Here is a 23,126-nt window from a genome sequence, read left to right as displayed (position 1 = left end):
TGGTTTTGCTGATGAATAAGCCATTAGACAGGAAGGTGGATTTCAAACTATATTTCTTTGTCAATAATGTCTCATTGAAGCAAAGGCATGATGGATAACAGTTTTGATTATATCAGATTTTTGACAAGAATGATGATTTCATAGAACATTAATATATTGTCTGGTGTAGGTCTTCTCATCATCATCATCATCAAATGCCTGACATATATCCTTGGGGATGTATAAGATATTATGATATTACTACATGAAAAAGTTACATCATTACTAACTTTTGATCAACAAATTTCCTCCAAATTAATCTATTATCTGTCAGTACTTCAGTATTATCAGATCTCATGTTTCTGCCTTCTAAGGCAGAAACATGAGATCTGATCTTTTTTCCTCTGGATCTTTTTTCCTGCCAACCTGACAAAGAAAGTACCTATGTAGTGCAGTTGGGAGAACGATAGTGCATTGTGCCCTTCAACTGGAAAGGCCTCAGTTCGATTCTCATTGTGACGAGGAATCTTTATATGGTTTATTTCAATTGAAGATGAGTTAGCCAATCCCATACAGAGGTAGCAAATTTTTTCTCCCAGAAACTTGGGTTTTTCATCCTGCATACAGCCAAATCAGCCTTGAGAACACATACAATTTACAGACAAAAACTACTAGTGGTGGTGGGTAGTAGATGGCATTGGTGTAGGAGTTGATGATTGGGGGGTTTGCTGTAGTTGGTGGATTAAGTGGTAGAGACAAAGTGTTGTAGAGTAGGTGCCCTCCCTCGATGAGTCTTTGGACTCCTTTGAGGTGTCATGTAATAATAATAACAACACTTGTTCTTTTAATCTTCACTCTCCCATTCTGCTTAAGTGACCATACCACCTGAGATTAGTTCTGTTAATAATATCCTGAATGGCAAGTTCTTTCTTCATATACCCATTCTTAATGTGATACTTCCTTCAATGCTATCTACTCACTCGAATAATCTTTCTCAAAATTCTCATGTCTGTGGTCTCCAGTCTTTGATCAAGTGCTTTATTTCCAACCCACCTCTCAGATCCACAAGTTAAAATTGGTTTGAACACTGTCTTGTATACAGCCAGTTTAGTGTTTTGACTAATCTCTCTCTTATTTCATATAAATTTATTCAGTTGACTTCCATGCATGCCAACTTTGTTAATTCTGTTTATTACCATATTTTGTTTAAATAGCTGAAATGTTTTACTTGTTCTGTAGGTTCTCATTCAAGAAACAGTTCATCTGTTCAGTGTTCTGCCTGTTTTCATTGTCTTTGCATTTTTATTGCTGATTTTCATACTAAATTTATTTCAGCAGTTATTCAGTTTAATTAGGGAATCTTGCAGACTTATACTGGATTTATTTAGAAGTATAACATCACCTTTAAAGTAAAGAGTTGAGATTAACATAACCAATTTTAATATCAGGTTTAATACCACTATCCTTCATAATGTGATCCATATACATGATAAATAACAGTGGAGATAATGTGCATCATTGTCACACACCTATAGTTAACCATGGAGAAATGGAAATATCTTACAAGCTGTGCTTTGGAAGTTGGAACTGTGCGATGTCCTAATCTGTAAATAGTTACAGGGAAGAAGACACTGAAACTCTGAGTAAAATGAGCGCTGCAAATGCACTCCATGATGATGTCAACTTAAATCCAAAAGGAAGGTTGGCATCTGATATTCCTCATTTGAAAACAAGAAACAGTCTTGAAAATTGGAACTTGGAATGTGAGATGATTATATAAACTAGGGAATTTTGACAACCTTATACAGAAAATGAAAAGACTCAAAGTTGATGTGATGGGAATTAGTGAAACAATCCTAACATGGGATTGTTTGGATTGTTTCACTAGCAATCCTAACATGGGAAAACTAGAAAAAAGATGACTTTACATTTGTATATTCTAATGGAGAGAAGCATGAATATGGAGTGGGTTTCATGATTGAGAAAGACATCTTTAAATCTGTAATGGGGCTGTGACTCATAAAGAATGATGAATGATGCTTATTAAATTAGCCGTAAAGCCTTTTAACATCATAATTATCCAGATTTATGCCCCTACAATGACTCACAATGATGAAGAAATAGATTTTTATAATAACTTACAAAAATCTATAGAATATGTAAAATCAAATGAGATACTTATAGTGATGGGTGACTTGAATGCAGAGGTTGGAGAAGGGGAAGAAAATCCAGTTGTTGGAAAATTTGGATTGGGCAAAAGAAATGAAAGATGTGAGAGATTGATACAGTTCTGCATTCAAAACACCCTGCATATAATGAATACTTCCTTTCAACATCCAAAGTGCAGACTATAAACCCAGATAACTCTATAAGAAACCAAATAGATTTCATAATGATAAATAATATATACAAAAATAATATAACCAACATTAGAACATACCCAGGTTCTGATATAGGTTCAGACCATAACCCTGTTGTGTCTACTTTAAAAATCAAACTGAAATACTTCACTTGACAGCTCTGAATATACCTGTCGACATAATGGTGTATAACTCAGAAAGCAGGAAGAAATTAGATCATGTAGGATCAGGCAGGATTGGAAACGGGGAGACTCAGGATGGACTGGGGTACACAGCTTAAGAAAGGTGGATGCTCCAGGATGAAGTGAGAGCATGTGTAGACTGGAAAGGAATGTGATGATCTGGAATCAAGAGGAAACAGTTGGAATTGAAGAGGGTACCAAAATGAATAACCAGAAAGGGAAATGACCCCAGTTGAGCATGGAGAGATCACATCGAATGAGTGTTATCAGTGAAACTAGCTGTAGATCCAGGAATGAATTGTTGTGTTTATATACAAATGCTAGAAGTGTAAGAAACAAGGCAGATGAAATGGTTGCACTAATTGAGTTTGTTCACCCATAAATTGTTGGAATAAGTGAGACATGGTTAGGTGAGGACAACATCTTGAAAGGAATAGAGATGGAAGGATATGATGTGTTTCGTGAGGATAGAAAGGGTAAAAAGGGAGGAGGGGAGTGCTAATGATGACAGAGAAAGAGTTATGTCCATACAAAGTAGAGATGCAAGAAGGAAATAGTGCCAGTGGTTTGAGGCAGTATGGTGTGAGATAGAAGTGAATGGAATGAAATACTTGGTTGGATGTTGTTATATACCAGGAAATGTGGATGGTAGTGACTATGAAATGTATAATCAAATTAACCAAGCAAATAAGAAAAGAGTGATCATTATGGGCGATTTTAATTATGGCAATATAGGCTGGAATAATGAGATAGCAACTGGAAGTAATGAAAATGTGGTACAGAGAAAAAAAGGGCATTATGGAGGCACATAAGAGAAGTGGAAAGAACCAGACCAGGCAAGGTGGGTGACTTGGTTGGTGAGGGTAGCTAAAGAGAGGTATGAACAGCAGTTAGCTAATCAAGCCAAAAAGAATCCTAAGGAGTTCTTTCGATATATAGCTAGCAAAAGAAAGAATGATTATGGAAGGATGTCATTGATTGGAGAAAATGGTATAAAGACAGCCATTGCAGAAGGTGTGGTGGAGATAATTAATGAGCAGTTCATAAAAGTCTTTCAATCTTGTGAATGTGACTTCATGCAGAGATTGAGAGCAGTTGATGATGGGGAAGAGACACTGACTGTAGGTGAGCAAAAGGTGTATGGGGAGTTGAGCAAACTGGATGTAAATAAGGCTGTGGGACCTGATAATATATCGGCACGTATTCTGGAGGAATGCGCCAGGGAGTTGACACTGGCCTTGACATATTTTTTAATATGAGTCTTGCACTCAGTCAAGTTCCGAGTGGAAGGAGGGTAAGATTGTGCACTTCATAAAGGAGGATAGAACTCATGCATCAAACTATATAGGCCTATCTGTGTGTCAGGTGTTGTAGTTAATTGTTGGAGAAGCTTGTGAGAACTAGGTTTCAGAATTGGGTTGACAACAATGGTATTATCTTTGATGGACAGCATGGGAGGTCATGTTTTATTAATCTACTTACTTATTACAATAAGGTGACTGCTTTCATGGACAGAGGAGAAGGATACACAGTAATATACTTATATTTTGCAAAGGCTTTTGATAGATTACTGTATATAAGTTGATAGTCAAACTGGAGTGGATTCGGTTTTTTATTAGAATGGTGCATTGGATTGGAGACTAGCTATCTGATAGGTATCAACAAGTTGTGTATGAGGGAGCGATATCCAGGAAAAAGAAAGTTACTAGTGGTCTGCCTCGGGGGGGGGGGGGGATCTGTTTTATGGCCAGTGCTGTTTAACTTGTATATTAATGATATTGGTGAAGATTTGGATGGATATATTCAGTTATTTGCAGATGATGCAAAGTTGGGATGAACCATAAAGAGTAGAGAAGATGTAGGCTTACAAGAAGACTTGAATAAATTGAGTGATTGGGCATGGGAATGGGGATGTGAGTTGCAAAATGTGAGGTTTTAAAAGTTGGAAAACAAAAATGGGATGCCGAATATCACCACGTATTCTTGGTGAGGATATATTGTTGGAGGTGGAGGAAATAAGAGATCTGGGAGTGATAGTGGATAAGGATCTGAAATTTAGGGGACACATAGCCAAAATCATGAAGACAACACAATGGTTTCTGGGAATGATGCAGAGGACACTGACTTGTAAAAGTAGGGAGATTCTTGTTCCATTGTATAAGGTTTTGATTAGGCCACACATGGACTGTTGTGCCCAGATTTGGTCACCTGGTTTTCAGAAGGATGAAGAGATGTTGGAGAAGGTCCAGAGGTGACTGACTAAGGTAGTTTCTAACCTCTGGAATGTTGAGTATGAGGAAAGATTGAGAAGATGCAACTTGCAGAGTCAGGGGGACAGGAGGAGAGGGGGGGGGAGATATGATAGAGACCTACAAGTTATGATGGGGTTGTTATAGGATCAGTGCTGGAGAGGTTCTACAGAAAATAGTGGGAGAACCAGAGGTCATCCCTGGAAGCTGTATAAGGAGGGTGTGAGTAGGGTCGTGAGAAGGAGTTTTTTTTTCATGCAGCATTGTGAATGACTGGAATGCCTTTGCCTGATAGTGTGGTGTCTGCAGAGAATTTGAGTGTGTTTAAAGCACGGTATGATAAGCTGTGTGTTTGATAAAAGGACTTCCTAGATGAGTCTTTGACTCCGTGGGGTATTGGGTAATAATAATAAAGAAGACAATATACTTTGCAACACAGGGGAAATTGAAAATAGATGGTCAAATTTTAGAAGTGCAATATATGAGACAGTTTACAAAATTATTCCAAAAATTAAATACAATAAGAAAAAACCTGGATGACAGAATCAATATTAGAACTTAGGAATGAAAGACGAAAAAATAAAAATACACAACAGTATAGAACTCAGTAAAATTATAAAAAATGAATGCAGCAAGGCTAAAGACAAGTGGCTAAATGAAAAATTTGAAGAAATAGAGGAATTGGACAACAAACACAATAGTAAAAAAATGCATAAATCAATCCAAGCTCCTACAAATAAAAAAAAAATTTAAACCATAATCTTTGTATAAAAGATCAAAATGGAAAAATGCTACTAGACACAAGATATCTTAAAAAGATGGAAAGAATATGGAAAAAAACTGTTTGACTCTGATTGCACAGATGCACCAGATATACAAAATATGGATGGTAACCCAATTACATGTGAAGAAATAGAATATGCTCTAATTCTCGTGAAAAGGCTTAGACGTTGGTTATGCATTTTTACTAAATGGTTTAAGGAAATAACAGTGCATACTAGGATATATATTAAAATAAATTTATTACACTTCCAATATTTCGGCAACGTCACATTGCCATTTTCACAGGAACTTAAAAACAAGACACGTGCACGCAGGCACAACAAACAGTAAATGAGGACGAAGCAGGAAGCTATTCTTTCTCCTAAAAGTAAGGAAATTAAATTTCTACTAGAATTAAAGAAAAACAAGGAAATAATAATCGCCAAAGCGGATAAAGGGAACGTCACAGTATTGCTTAACCAAATGTGCCATTACGTCCCATAGTGGATGGCATTGATTCCCCCACATACAAACTAGCTAAACATTTGGCCAAAGCTCTCTCACACTATACTGGCAACACACCTTCACACATAAAAAACTCAGCCCACTTCAAAGCCAGCATAGAAAACCATACACTCAAACACACTGACATAATGGTCAGTTTTAATGTCTCCTCCTTATTCACAAATGTCCCACTCAAAGAATCCTTTGCAGTGTGCCCTCTAAACTTCAATTCCCTATCCACCAACGCTCCCAAATCCTCTCAGATCCTTTCCTATATCATTGATGAACAAATTGAAAAGTAGTAGTCCAAGAACAGAGCCCTGTGGCACACCACTAATCACAAGCCATCTTTTGGACTCAACTCCTGAATAAACCACTCTCTGGTATCTCTCCATCAACCACCCTCCTATCCATCTCACCAACCCTATATCCATCCCCATCTGCTCCAGTTTACTGATTAGGGTTCCATGTAGTATCCTGTCAAATGCCTTGGCAAGGTCCAGTAGAATCACTGTAAACCCATTACCCCTATCCAGTTCAGCCGTCACTGTGTTATAAAACGTGAGCAAGTTACTGAGGCATGATCTACCCTTCACAAAACCATGTTGTCCCCCATACAGTATCCCATTTTCATCTATCCAGTTCGGTATTCTTCTCTTGACTAATTTCTCTAAGACCTTGACAACGATTCCTGATATGCTAATCGGTCGGTAATTTACAACAGCAGTCTTGGAACCACCTTTATGCAGTGGAACTATTTTCCCCTCTTTCCACCCCCTCGGGACTAACCCGGACCCGAGACTCAAATTAAACAAAATGGTCAAGGGTATTGACAATTCTTTAGCTGCTTCTCGTACGACATTAGCTGGTATACCATCCAATCCCACAGATGTATTGACATTGAGGTTATGCAATAGACTACTCACCTCCACTTCATTCACCACAATTCCCGTATAATCTACTGGTTCATTCATTTCTGCAATGTCACCACCTGGATGATATATTCTTGCAAAGTGCTCACTCAGTAACTCACCTATATCAACTGATTCAGTTTCCTCCCTACCATCGGTAAGAACATTATGTGAAAGTAGCCTCGATAACCAGAAACGCATATATCTTTGTTTTATTAATTACACCAAAGCATTTGATTCAATAGATCACAAGAAATTAATGCATGTCCTACAGAATAATGGGTTAAAAGGAAAAGACCTATGTATAATTACAAATATATACTGGAATCAAATGGCCTCAATAAGATATGAAAATGCATATTCTGACAACTTTGAAATCAAAAAAAGAATAAGACTAGGATGTGTATTATCACCCTTACTGTATAATATATATAGTGAGCAAGTTTTTATAGATATTTCAGAATTGAAGGGTGTAAAAGACTGGAGTAGGAACTTCAGTTATTCAGATGATACAGTCCTTATAACTGAATCTGAAGATGATCTCTAAAACTTAGTCACAGAAAGTTTCAACAGAAGCTTAGACATGGGATTAATTATTAATCTAAAGAAAACAAAGTGCATGATTATATCAAAAGAACCAATAAATAAGAAATTAAACATAACTGTTAACAAAAAGAAATTTTAACAGGTTCAGTCTTTTATATATTTGGGACAAATGTTTACAGGTGGAGGAAATTCCCTTCAAGAAATAAAAAGAAGAATAGAGATAGAATAAAAACTCTATATAAAGAAAAGCATTTATTGATATGAAACTGTTCTAACATCCAGAGACAGTAACATAGATACAAGAAAAAGATTAATAAAATGCTATATCTGGTTAAGCCTTCTCTAAAAGAGTGAAACATGGACTCTAAATAAAGAAGCAGAGAAAAAATTATAAGCTTTCAAAATGTGGACTATCAGAAGAATGCCAAAAATATCATTGACAGAGAAAATGAAAAATGAAGATGTTTTAAAGAAAGCAAAAATGAAAATAATTAAAGAACGAAAACTTAAATATTTTGGGCATCTAACTAGACAAGAAGGCATTCAGAAATTAATATTAGAAGGGAAACTGGAGGGGGGAAAGAGGGAGAGGTAGACACAGGAGAATGTGGTTTGAAGACGTTAAGGATTGGACTGGCTTGAATTACCATAAATGTTCAAGAGCAGCAAAAGAAAGAAAAAAGTTCCGTGACATGCTTGCCAACCTCCTTCTAGGGGATGACACTTGAAGAAGAAGACTTACAGCTCAAATAAAGACTGTATTGCTTGATATAATATCCCATTTTTACACCATACAACTGTAGGGTGTTGAACAGCTTTCCTCTTGGCACCTTGTCATATGCCTTATCTGAATCTACAAAACTTAAATACAGATCCTTGTTATATTCCCAATATTTTTCAACTATTTCTCTTAAAGTGAGAATCTGATTCTGATAGCTTCTATTTGGCCTGAATCAAGATAGTTCTTCACTATGCTTCCCTTCCACAATTTTCTTAGCCATTTCTCAAGTATGCTTGCATAAATCTTACTAGAAACACTCAATAGAAATACCTCTGTAATTTTCACATTGTTTTATTTCCCTTTTTATAGATGGTTGCTATCAGAGCTATATTCTAATCAGCTAGAATTTGACCCTTTGATTAGGTCTTCTGAATTATAAAACTCTTATACATCCATATTTGAGCATTTCTGGTTAAACATCATCTACTCTAGATGCATTTCCACATGTCAGAAGACCTAGTCAAAAGACTCATCGCAGGTGGTCCTGCCTAGGAAACACAAAGTCTATCAAGACTCATTGTGGGAGGTGCCTCTTAGGAAACACAAAGTCTATCATACCACTCCTTAAACTCATTGACCGTTCTTGCTCTCACCACTCCATCAGGCAATGCATTCCAGGGTTCAACCACCCTCCATGCAAAGAAACTACTCCTCACCTTCTTGCTCACAGTTTCCTTTCGTAACTTCCAGGGATGGCCTCTTGTCATCACTCCTTCCTGCTGTTCAACCAAACGAAAGAACTCCCCAGTGTCGAGTGTTATACTGGAGGAAGTAGGGGAAACAAGAGATCTGGGATTGATGAAGAGGTGATATGTTTAAAAGTCTCGATCATATCACTTCTCCTTCTTCTAACCACCAAACTCTGCAGCCCACATTCCCTCAGCTGATCCTCATAACTATCATTGTACAGTCCTGAAACCATCTTTGTTATCCACCGTTGTACCCTTTCCACAGTTAGTTTATCCCCTTCAAATCCTGGGGACCAAATCTGAGAACAGTAGTCCAAGTGTGGTCTGATCTGGGTCTTATACAATGGAATGATAACTGTTTTAGCTCTGCAGGTCAGCATCCTTCTCATTATTGCAGCAATCCTCTGTGTTACCTTCACCACCTTTGCAATATGTCCCCTAAATTTCAGGTTTCTATCAATCATCAACCCGAGATCTCTTGTCTCCCCTACTTCATCCAGTATAACACCTCCCCTAGAGTATGCAGCGTCCCATCAAATGTTTCCCAAACCTCAAGACCTTACATTTTACTGCATTAAACTGATACCCCATTCATTTACCCATCTGTCTAGCTTATTCAAATCCTCTTGCAAGGCTACCACATCTGCACTATTACTAATAACCCTTCCCAGCTTCACATCATCCATAAACAACTGACTATCCCCTTGCAATCCACTGACAATGTCATTGATATAAAGGTTAAACAGTATATGTCCCAATCCTGAGACCTGTGGGACCCCACTTGTAACCCTCTGCCTCCTTGAAACTACCCCACTATGCACAACTCTCTGATACCTATCAGTATCAGAGAGAGTTGTGTATGGATAATCAGAGATTATCACCATGTAGTTCTGATTTTTCTATCCTTGCAGACAATATAACCACCTGCCATTTTGAATGAATTAATCAATGTTTTCTTCAGAGTTTGCCACTGTATCTCCTAAGTTTGGTTCTTGGTTTCATATTTTCATGAATAATGTTTGTGTATTTGAGTCTACAGTTCACCTGTGAAAGCTGCTCAACTTTTGTTTCATTTTAAAACTTTCAAGTCATCTTTTCGGTATGAATCTTGATTTTATCCTGCTCAAAAGTAAACAGTGATCACTTCCAATTACAAATCCCTCTGTTCCTAAACTATTGGGAAAACATCACTATCAACAATAATACACTCACTCAGACTTATTTCTCGCATCTTTTCTCTCCATGTGAATTTGTGCCCATTTTTTATGTTTGAACATGGCATTAGTAGTATCGCTTTCATGTCTTGAACAGAAATTCAGCAGATACATATCATTATTATCTTTGCTCTTTTCTCCAAATTTTCCGAAAAAAATTCTATGTATCTGGATCATTTCCTACTCTGTTATTTAAATCTCCAACAAAGACCAACTTTCCCCTTTTTCATTATGTCAGCTGCCCTCTCTAATGTCCCCCAAAAATTCCTCCATTTCTTCCTTACTAGAACCTTCTGTGGGACCAAATGAGTCTTGCCGTCCATTTCCCCATTCTGATATTTGCTCGGCATTCGAGATTATCATCTTCTTATTTTGTGTCGAATACTATAGCTACTTCTTCTTTTCTCTGCTTCCTTTTGCCAGAATATAACATCTTGTATTTGTTCCTTTGAAAAATCTCACCTGTTTTGTCTTCTTTGTTTCAATAACACCTATTATGTCAATTTGGTATTTATTCAGTTCTGCTAATTCCATTTCTTTACTATTTATGTTTCTTATTTTGGTGGTGTTTCAATTTTGAACTCTGCTGGTGTTGAGATGGGATTTACTCCAGTGGCTGATGTTTCACAGCCCCTGACAAAAGCAATTGAAATCCTTGTTTTACTGGGTGACACCCCCAGTCTTCATGAAATTCTGTTATGTTTTACCATCATTTTTCATTACCTTTTAAGCTAATAAGAATACAATTTGGTTGGTTAAATCCAAAATTGACAGCTCATTCTTGTTAGTTCAGTACCGGTGGATATCTGACAGGGTGTACAATGAGAAGGTGAGATTGGACTTAAGGTCAGAAGCCCTGATCAGTTTTCCACATTCCTTGAAAGGCTATGTGGAGGTATCTTCTTAAGTTAACCAGCTTTGATCATTAAGCACCCTCAGTATATTTACTTGCTACATATAATATATATTAATATATATATATAAAATGTATTGTTTAGTGTGGGTTTTCTTTCAACATCATCATCAAATTTGTTATATCTACTCTCAAAGAGTGTACGGGATAGTATGATAGTACTATATGAAGAGTTTACATAATTACTAACTTCCTAATGACATTTTTTTTCTAAATCAGTGTGTTATCTGTCAGAACTCCAGCGTTGTGAGAGCTTATATTTCAATATTTGAAGGCAGGGGTCGGCAGGCCACATGGGGCCCAAACGTGCATTTTTGGCGGCCCATAAAAGGTTGTCCATACTTACATGGCATGTGGCCCATAAGATGAATTATTTAAATAATACATTTTATAATATGAATAATAAATTAAAAATAATTTTATACCTATACTTCTTGATAGGTATAAAATTAATGTAAGACCATACTTATATGGCATTTGGCCCGTAAGATGAATTATTTAAATAATACATTTTATAATATGAATAATAAATTAAAAATGATTTTATACCTATACTTCTTGATATCGCCATGCAACTTGGTGCGAGTCAACCTTGTGAGTCATCATGAGTTGAGATAACAAAGGTGACTTCATTCAACGACAACAGAGATTTTGGCGCACATTAAAGAACGCATTTTCGTTAGAAAATATCCAAATATTTTATTGATGCTTGCCAAAAAAGCAGGGAGACACATATATTGTGATACATAATCTATATTATTTTGTTTTTATATGATAATAATTTTTCATTGAGTTTCATTTTCATGCTTGTTTCATATCTCGTACTTTAAATATTTCTGTGTTTTTTTAAAACTGATAACTCGATTTTTTTTTCACTTACTATTTTCGCTTAATTAAACGATTGCGGCCCAATTATTAAAAATAAAAGTTGAATGTGGCCCGCAAGTCTGAAAAGGTTGCCGACCACTGTTCTAAGGCATCAATCTGCCTATTTATTGGTCTTCCTCTGGATCTCATTCCTGTCATTAAATGCCTGCTAATGACTGGTATTAATGCTTCTGCTAAGACATTCCTAATGTCAAGTTCCTTCTTAATATCTTCATTTTTAATATAATGTTGCTATAATATGTGTTCGGTTCCCTAATTTTTTTTTTTTTTTTAATAACTCATATCTGTGATTCCAGTCTTTGATCAACTGGTTTATTTCTAACCCAGCTCTCAGATCCATAAGTTAAAATTGGTTGGAAAACTGTCTTTTGTACAATTAGTTTATTATTGTTTTGACTGATTTCTCTCATATTCCATACAGATTTATTTGTCCTACTTCCCAAAATACCAGCTGCTTTGCTTGTTTCTTTACTGTTGTTAACTTCTAATCCATATATATTAGTAACGTGTAATAGAATCTGCTGATTTATTTGTATATAAATATATTACTAGTGTGTAATAGGAACTGTCAATTTATTTGTATATGAAAATGTATATTGTTACTCAGTTTCAAATACCATGAATATCAGAAATTCTAAATGTCAGTGAATCATACCTATGAAAGCCTACCCTACTAATTATTTAAATATTTTTGGTATTCCTAATAGCATTGTAGTTAATTTCAGAAGATGAAATTCCTCATGTTTATGTATTTATGAATTTTAATTGCTCATGAATTACGATCACTGATTTTTGAAGTGTGTTAAAGAAAGAATATCCGTGTTGTGTATGTGTATATATATATATATATATATATATATATATATATATATATATATACATACACAAACATATAAATTTAGTGGTCAATTTCTAGGGAAAACAAAGAAATGAAGGCAAGACAAGCAAGGGTTTCTGTAGAAACAGCACGGGAAGTAACAAATGATAAAACTTTGCGGAATAAAGCAGAAAGAGAAAGGTAAGCAGAGAAAAATTCAAGTTCACGTGCATTTTTCTTTTTCTTTTTTTATTTTGTATATCCAACTGCTCAAGAACCTCAACATATGTCATCATCATTAAAATTCCTGACCTGTACAGGATATTATGATAGTACTACATGAAGAATTTACATCATTACTATCTTCCTATCAACAATTTTCCTCCAAATCAATCTGTTATCTGTCAAGACTCCAACATCATCAGATTTTATCTTTCTGTCTTCTAAGGCACTTTTTACTGTATCAGTCCACCTATATTGTGGTCTTCCTCTGGGTCTTTTTCCTGCCAACTTGGAAGTGAACACTTGTTTTGCTAATCTTTCCTCTCCCATTCTGTTTAAGAGACCATACCACCTGAGATTAGCTCTGCTAACACATTCCTGGATGCTAGCAATGTCAACTTCTTTCCTAATATCCTAGATTTTAATATGATATTGCCATTGATGCCATCTGTTCATGCCCCTAATCTTTCTCATGTTTTATTTCTCAACATATGTTATTGTTGGTAAAAAGCTCCTTCTGGAGCTTTTTACCAACAATAACATGATTATTGAATATGAATAACTGATTATTACACCAAATAGGACATATCTTTCTAGATATGTCCTATTTGGTGTAATAATCAGCAATATTTCTTGGATTTTAGTATAATATATATATATATATATATAGCTTAGTGTGACTGCATGATTCTTGGGTTTTGTGGATTTGTTACTGACTTCTTTTTAATGAATTTTTGAATCTTGCCTTGAACAGAACACAATAGTGGTACAAACGAGATCTGCATGCCATGCAGTGCAAACATGTGGAACGACTGAACAGGGAGACAAGAGATGGTATGGATTTTTAGAAAGTGCAATATTTTGTTAGACTGCGAATTATCAGTGGATGCTAAACAGATTAAAGGAATGAAAATTAGCATAAATGTGGGTGCAAAAGACTGTGAATAACGGAACTAAAACTAATGAGATTGAGGGAGTGAAAGAATATAAGAATAAAGAAATGAAAGTTAGTTAGTGATATGAAAGAAAAGGAATTATGAATGAGAAAATGGAAGAAATGTACAGCAGAATGACAGGGAATTGTATGAGTAACAACAGTATGGAACTGTCAGTTCAAAGTATAAGGTTTTGAAATCTGGTAGGCAACAATGAGATGCAAAGTATATACTTGATGGGAAAATTTTAAAAGAAGTTGAGGAGACAAGAGACCTTGGAGTGGTGATGGACTAGGATCTGAAGTTCAGAGGTCATGTTGCACAAGTTGTGAAGTCATCACACCAGATGATGGCATTCATGTGGAGAACGTTAACGTGCAGAAATAAAGAAGTTCTGGTTCCATTGTGTAATGACTTGATCAGGCCTCACATGGATTTTAGGGATATCTGAATTTTAATACAGATATCTATAGGATATCTGCTATTTTGCAATACTAAATTATTTTACATATTATTATGTACAGATTTGGTCTCCTGGGTTTTATGATGATGCGAATATATTGGAAGGGTCCAGAGAAGATTGACTAAAGTGGTAACTTCTCTATGGGATGTGGGATACCAAGACAAATTGAGAGAATATAGTTTGCTAAGCCTCCTGAATAGGAGGTGATATGATTGAAACATTTAAGTTGGAAAGTGTGAGCAGGAGTCATGGGTGTCCACAGAAAATTTTCCTGGGGAGGGCAGAGCAAATTTTCCAGGGGGGGTGGGGGGCATAGCTTGGAGACAAATAATTATGTCAATAAATTTTTATTTACTTATTTAATTTTTTTTTTTTTTTCACAAGTAGATTGGGGGAGGGCCCCGTTTGCCCCCCCCCCCCTCTGCTGACACCCATGGCTGGAGTATAAGGAGCAAGGTTTTTGCATGGAGAGTGGTTGGTGAGGGGAATGCATTGCCTGACATTGTGGAGAATGCAGATACACTGAATGATCTGAATGAGTTGTGGTGCTAATAATAATTTTTTTTATGATGACAATATCAAAATTACATATAATTATTATAATCTCCTTCTGATTCTCTCCCAAGCTCTTCAAGGAAGACTAAGGGTTTGTCAGATAAGTGTCGATGTGCTGACAGTAAAAAGAAAACACGATTGAAATCTGATGCCAAAGTACAAGAAAAAAGACTCATGCCAGTTTGAATGTCACCCGGTCAAACAAGGTCAGCGTTCCCAATCGAGTAGTCAGGGTTGGATCAAAAAATCAGTTACTGAAAACACAAAGACAAAAAAAATCAACCTCAGGCCTGTCAAGGATAGAATATCAATTCAATTGGCACGTGGAATGTCCATACACTCTGGACAACTTGAAAATTGCAGTTGCTTCAAGAAGAAATGAAGAAATATAGATGTGATATATTGGATATTTCAGAAATGAAATGGGGAATCAAATGGTGGAAGAGTTCTCTGGTCAGGAAATGAAAGTAAGCATCAAGCAGGCGTAGGTTTCCTGTTAAGTAACAAGGCGTGTCAGGCAATGATAGGATCCAAACCAGTTAGTGAAAGAATAATGGTTGCAAGATTCATTGCCCAACCATTTAATATCACAACCATTCAAATATATGTGCCCACTGCAGAGAGTACAGATGAAAACATTGAGAAATTTTACAGGGGTCTACAACTAGTAATTGATGAGGTGCCGAAGCAAAATATACTCATCATTGGAGGAGACTGGAATGCAAAGATTGGCAAAAATAACATAGGATGGGAAAAGGTTATGGAAAATTTGGATATGGAGACAGAAATGAACGTGGAGAGATGCTTCTGGAATTTGCCACAGATAACAACCTGATGATTTGCAATACCAAATTCCAACAAAAAGATTGTCGTAAATGTACGTGGCGGTTCTTTGATGGCAAACACAGGAATATGATCGACCTGATATTAATAGACCAGAAATGGAGAACCTCAGTTCAATAGTGCAGATCATTCCAAGGAGCTGATATTCATTTGGACCACAGTTTAGTGATTGTGAATATAAAACTGAAACAGAAGTACAAAGGAAAGTTCCAAAAAGCTAGAGACATCTCAAAACTAAATGAAGACAGGCTAAGAACAGCAATTCAGAACATATTGGAAACTAAGCTTAAGACCACAAGTGAAAAACAAAATATAAATACAAGAGCAGAACGACTGACTACAGTGCTAAAAAAAGCAGTAGAGGAAGTAATTCCTGAAAGAGAAAAGATCAACAAGAAATGGATAACTCAGGAAACCCTAAAATTGGTACAAGAGAAAAGAGAACTGAAACTTAAAAGAGATAATTCAGAGGCAGCAGATGAGTTATACCATCAAAAATGCAATGAAGTACAGAAAGCCGCAGGATCTGATAAAGCTAAATGGTTGGATGACCAGTGCAAAGACATTGAACAGTACTATGGAGAACACAAAACTAGAGAGGTCTACAAACTTATAAGAAATGTCAATAGGAAGTGGCAAACAAGATCAGTAGCAGTCAAAGATGAAAATGGTAAAGTATTGATGGACAAGATATTGCAGCGAACTATATAAAAATCAACTAAATAATATTGCAACAGAAGTAATCAAAGAACTAAAAGCAATTCTCTCCACCAGCAGAAATCTTTGAAAATGACATCTTGGAAGAGGAGGTGAATAAGGCTATAAAACATCTCAAGAACAAGAGTCCTGGAAATGATAACATAATAGGTGAGATGCTAAAATATGGGGAAGAATCAGTTGTAAAAGAAATACAGGTAACGCGGTCTACAAATTGTCGTATCCCTTGTTCAACGCAGTCTACAATTTCTAGTAACCCTTTATTTATTTTTTTATTTTTTTTTTCATATTTTTCACCGCGGGACTTAAAAATCAAATTTTATCTTCGTTAAATTTGTGTCTGCCCGTATCGTGCAAGTAGTTATAAGTATCGAATTTAGTTTTATTGTATCAATGAATAAGGTAGTGTACAGAGGCTTTTGCAGTCTGTGTCATTCTCAACAAATAGTGCAATTAGAGACAGATGGAATAAAAATGGACTAACTAATAAATCACATGTCCCCTCTCACAGAAACTACGCTATAGACTTAAGCAAAACCATATGTTGCACTGAAACACAGTATCTAACTAAAAACTATTGTCCAATTTTTCAATTATGAAATAAGTGTTTTTTTATTGCATTTGAAATTCTCAATGCCATTAAAGGCTAACTTAAAATAAATGACTACCAAGAATTGAAACATGCCATATAATGAATGTGTAAGTTCACCTGCCACCTCAAACGCAAACAAGAAGCCATAAAATTCAACCAAGGGCTGAAACATTTGCGTGAGTTGAGCTAGTCAGTAATGAGAAGTTCCATCAGAATGATAAATGACACCCTGTTGTGAATGTGTTAAAACTAATAGTGAATGTTGTTATGACAGTTTCAGATGTTATGGAATTCGATTGAAGAGAATTAGCATTTCAACTCAACACTTGTCTGTTGCTTTTGTCTTTGGGCCGCGCCATCTTTTGTTAATACCGCACCAGTCATATGTATGTCTTTATAGCTGCTGTCCTGTGTAAAACAAAATTCAGCTTGTACGTATTGTAACAATTAAAAAAAATTGAATAATTTATAAGCGTATAAAAGGATATCACCTGTAAATTGTTGACGTGCCAGCAAAATTCTCAGACGTGCCATCTGTGGTACGAGTGCCATAGGTTTACTGTATAAAGTGTTTATTGTTGAAAATTGTCTTCGTTTTCTGCAGGAAAGTGCATTTAAAATCATAAGTGTGTTATTCTCAAGCAGAGCAATTTATTTTCTGGTGAGTTACATACGTATGTAATGCTCTTTTTTTTAATGTAAAAGTTTATTTTTATTGTAATGGCCACTAAAACTGCAACTAAAGGGAAAAAACCAACATTGAAGAGGAAATTCATTTCTCTCGAAGAAAAAATTAAAATCTTGGATCGGTTGAAAATTGGAGAAAAACCAGGAGTTGTTTCAAGGACTCTGAATGTAAATTAATCAACAATTCGAACAATCAAACAAAATGAACATAAAATCCGAGAAAGTGTTATTGCTGGGTCAACGGTAAGTGCAAAGCGCGTTACTCGTGTTCACGAAATTCTAATAGAAAAAATGGAGAAATCTCTAATGATTTGAATAGAAGATTGCACTCAAAAGAAAATTCCTTTGGATGGACACCTTATTAAGCAAAAAGCTCTCAAAGTTTATAAACATTTAAAAGAACTTGATCAAGATTCTTCAGAAGAAATCTCTCAGCATGGATTTTCTGCCAGTAAGGGTTGGTTCGAAAACTTTAAAAAGCGGTTTTCTTTATATAATCTTAAAATCCAGGGAGAATCAGCATTAGCAGATGTTGAAGCTGACCGGAAATACCCAGCAGAACTTTTAAAAATCATTAAAGAAGGTGGTTACAGTGCAGACCAAGTGTTCAATGTGGATGAATCTGGGTTATATTGGGAAAAAATGCCAAAACTCACCTATATTTCGAAAAATGAAAGATCAGCTCCTGGATTCAAAGTTTCCAAAGATAGAATTACTCTACTGTTTTGTAGTAATGCATCATGTGATTACATGACAAAACCAATGTTTATTAACCGATCTGCAAATCCTCATGCGATGAAAGGCTCGACAAGTCCATCCTACCCGTTTATTGGCGGGCCAACAAAAAAACATGGGTTACAGCTAGCATGTTTGAAAATTGGTTTTTGAAGTGTTTTGTACCCGATGTAGAAAGTTACACAAAGAAAAAGAATATTGACTTCAAAATTCTACTAATTTTAGATAACACACAAGGCCACCCAACAAATTTAAGCCATCCGAATATTAAAATAACTTTTTTGACGCCTAATACTACTTCACTTATTCAACCACTCGACCAAGGAATAATATCAACATTTAAGTCATGTTATATTCAGCGAATATTTCAATTAATTTTGGAAAAAATGGAATCTAATCCAGACATGACACTGCCTCAAAGTGTTTTCAATATTGAATTGTGTAAAAATTATTTCTCTGTCCCTTAAGGAATTACAACCCTCTATGCTGAATGCTTGCTGGAAAAAAAATATGGCCTGAAGCCGTAATGGAACAAAATTTCGTACCTCCAGTGGATGCCGAGCTACGTTGTATAATAAACGTCGCACACATTTTTGGTGGAGAGGGCTTTTGCAATATGGTTGAAAATGAAATTAGTGAATTAATTTATGGAGAAACAGATTTAAATGAGGAGGAACTGGTACAATTAATAGATGGCGTCGAACCAAATGGTGGGGAAAGTTCTGCCGAAGATTCTGATTGTGATGAATCCGTTAAAGAATTCGATTTAAAGAAATTAGCAGAAAGATTGGACTTGGCAAGAAAGTTAGGAAGTTATTTTACAAATAATGATCTCTCAATGGAGCGCTTGGCAAAATTCGCGAGACAATTGAATATTTGTTTAGTGCCATATTATGAACTTAATAAAAAATTGCAACATAGTGGAAAGCAAAGTCTTATTACTGACTTCTTGATGACTAAACCAGCCAAAGTATGCAATGAGAATTATACAAATGATGTCCAAGAGATTTCAAGTGGTGACGACCTCCAGCCACTTAAAGAACATCTATGGAATGTTATTTCTGAAGACAGTGATGACGATTAAAATATGCACTTTATTTTATTGTGTCTAAAACATTTATGCATTATGTGCAATGAAATTTATATACAATTTGTAATTTTTATAATTTTATACTACGTATTTGTCATAGTTTATGTTTTCTTAACTTACATGAATTACCTGAATTAAATAAAAATATTGTTTTTGTTGGATATGTCATTGTTATTTATATAATTTTAAAAAAAAAATCGATTTCGGAACCTAACCCTACTTTTTCTATGTGATCTATGTCTCGTATAATGCGGCATTTCAATGGAACCTAACATCCGCATTATACAAGGGTTACCTGTACATCAGCTATGTAATGAAATATGGAGATCAGGATATGCCCCCAAAGAGTGGAAAAAATCGGTCTTGGTTGTTCTTCATGAGAAAGGCAGTGCTTTAGAATGCACCAATTACAGAACTATTGCATTAATGAGTCATCTTGGCAAAGTGCTGATGAAAATACTAACAGAACGCCTGAAGGGGCATATGGAGGCACATCTTCCAGATGAGCAAGCCGGATTTCGACAAGATCGAAGTACAGTGCAACAAATTCTCGCATTAAGACTAATAGCAGAGAAAGCTCAAAGAAAGAACAAAATGATATATTGCTGTTTTGTGAACTTTCAAAAAGCATTTGATAATATTGACCAAAATATAACATGGGCTGTCTTGGAATCCTATGGTGTAGACAATAAATTGATCCACCTGCTGAAAGATATAAACAGCCAAGCACAAGCAAAAATCAGGATAGCAGGTGAGACTGGAGATTGGTTTGCCACTAGTCAAGGCACAAGACAAGGGGACCCAATATCACCAATCATCTTCATCACACATCTGGGAAGAACACTAGATAAGATTAAAGGAGGTGGAGACATTTCAATAAATGGCATGAGAATAAACTACCTCTGCTTTGCAGATGACATCGTCCTGATTGAAGAAGATGCAGCAAGGCTGGAACAGACACTGCAAACACTATACACAGAAGGAAAAAAAGATATGGACTAAATGTCAACTTTGAAAAAACTAAAACAATAATATTCAGACAACAGGAGTTACTGAACAGAGTTACGATAGATTTCAACTAGAAAATGTGGAACACTTCACATATCTTGGATGCCATATGATGCATCCAAGAGATAAAAAAGAGATAAAAATTAGAATAGCCAGAGCAACAACTATTTTAAAAGCCATGGACAAAATATGGAAGAGTTGAGCTATAAAGATGCAAACTAAACTGCGCATTGTAGAAACCTGTATCTTCAGCTGCATGCTCTATGGATGCGAGGTCTGGGTACTCTCCTGAGAGAATCTGAAAGGAGGATATTGGCATTTGAGAGGAAGTGCTATAGAAAGATCTTGAGAATAAGCTTGATACAGAAAGTGAACAATGAGGAAATCTACAGACGAATACAACCAAAAGAAAACCTGATCCAGATAATAATCAAAAGGAAACTACATCTATTTGGCCATATATGTAGAATGAATGATGAGAGAAAACTAAAAACGTTGCTGTTTTGAATAATTGAAGGAAAGAACAAAAGAGGAAGACCAAACAGAGAATGGGGCGATGACATCGTCAAATGGTACGGAAACTCTATACACAAACTGAGTCATCTTGCACAAAATAGAATGCAATGGAAGAATCATATCCAGATGGCAGCAGACACCTACGGGCATTGGGCCCATGGTTGTTGATGATGATGATCAAAATTAATTATTATACAGTATAATTGCTTATATGCAATTAAAACATGATTATTACATTTTTGATCACTACAAAAATTCAGCATACAAGATATTGAGAGTACATTTATTTTGATAGATAATATTTTTTTTTTACTTATGTACAGTTAAAACTTTATTATTACATTTATTGTTCAATACAAAATACTGAGATCATTCATATTTGATATATATATATCCATGATTGTTTTTATCGCTGCTGCACTGCACTTTTTTTGTCCTGTTTTTTTTATTTATTAAATAAAAATATATAAATTCCATACACCAAGAGGTCAAGAGACCTATACATGCATCAGTGTCATGTATGAGGTGTAGATGAGGACTGAGATAGAAGTTTATTGAATTTTTTTTGAAGAGCTGCAAGTTGCAATTGTTTGGGAATACTTCATGACAAAGGATGTTCCAGAGGACAGAGGTGGATAGAATAAAAGAGGAAGAGAAGAAGCAAATTTGGTGTGTTTGCAGTTGCACTGTAAAGGGGGTGCTAGGTAATTGCTGTCTTTATATTAACAGGTGCAATAGAGCAGTGATCATAGAAGTACCTGTAGAACAGACACAGTGCTGAAACACTGCATCTGTGAGATAGAGGTTAAAGTGAATTTGTAAGAGAGTGATCATCAATGAGCCTAATTGCTTGCCTCTGAACAATGTCAAGGATTTTAAGGAAGTTTTAGGTGCACCACCACAAACATGTGAGCAGTATTCTAAGCATGGGCAGATTTGGGATTTGTATATAGTTAGGAGTTGGTTGGGTGTAAAATAGCCTTTTGAATGAAATATAATGTCTAGTTTTTTGGATGCTGAGGAGGCTACTGATGTGATGTATTTATGGCAGGAGAGACTGGAGGTAAACATTAGTCCAAGCAGAGAGATCTAATCTTGTGTGATGATTTGTGTGTTACTCAAGGTAAGATGAGATCTCTATAATGAGAGAAAAGGCAAGACTGTGTTTTGGTGGCATTGAACATGACAAGGTTGTCTTTACCCAACTGAAGGATAGTATGAAAAGCAATGTGTAAGGTTAGTGGTTGAAATGATCTTGTAGCCTGGAATGTCAGAGTACTACTTGGTTTGTCGAATGAACAGGATGAGTGGAGAGTATTATCACAGCTAAGCTGTGAATAGGATTAGTGGTGACGTGACATTTATTAACAAGAGAATGAGAGTAGGTGATAGAACAGAACCTTGAGGCACTCCAGTATTGATGGTGAAACTCAAAGAGGGGAAGCCATCTACCATTACTCACAGAGAACAACCGGAGAGAAAGCTGGTTACCCAATTACAGATGGTGACAGGGAGACCAAAGGATGGTAATTTGTTAAGCAGGCCACAATGCCACATACAGTCAAAGGCTTTGGAAATGTTAAGGGTGATAGCACAAGTTTCTCCAAATATTTCCATGGCACGTGTCCAGTGGTCGGTGATGTAAGCCAAGAGGTTAGCTGTGGATCTTGAATGGTGGAATCCATACTGGTGGTCCCAAGTTAATTGGTGGGCTTCTAAGTGGTGGAGGAGCTGGCTATTGATGACTTTCTCTATTATTTTGGAAAGGATAGAAGTGATGGCAATTGGTCAGTAGTTTGACAGTAGACTTCTGTCACCCTTTTTAGGAATAGGATGGATATGAAATTGCTTCCATGCATTGGGTTAAGTACCAGATCTGTATAGTACATTCTAGGGACAATGCTAGATGGGTGTTAATTATGGTGCACAGTGTTTGAGAATAATTGGAGACCAGAAGACGTTTTTGGT

The 23,126-nt window shown here is 35.9% G+C and overlaps 1 protein-coding gene across 1 annotated transcript in view; it reads left to right on the top strand.

Moving 5' to 3' along the window:
• The window catches only part of LOC150101406 (1-phosphatidylinositol 4,5-bisphosphate phosphodiesterase-like), a 675,244-nt gene that overhangs the window by 616,323 nt on the left and 35,795 nt on the right, over nt 1-23,126 (top strand). Inside the window, exon 27 of the mRNA XM_090400793.1 lies at nt 12,895-12,996. Within this exon, the coding sequence (XP_090256919.1) occupies nt 12,895-12,996 (102 nt within the window). The remainder of the gene's footprint in view (nt 1-12,894; nt 12,997-23,126) is intronic.

This window comes from Typopeltis vanoorti, chromosome 11 (assembly GCF_054136105.1).
Source record: "Typopeltis vanoorti isolate ZY-2024b chromosome 11, IOZ_Tvanoo_1.0, whole genome shotgun sequence".
NCBI classification, from domain to species: Eukaryota; Metazoa; Arthropoda; class Arachnida; order Uropygi; family Thelyphonidae; genus Typopeltis; species Typopeltis vanoorti.
Note: the sequence above shows the minus strand (reverse complement) of the source record. Positions and strands in the feature narration are given on the sequence as shown.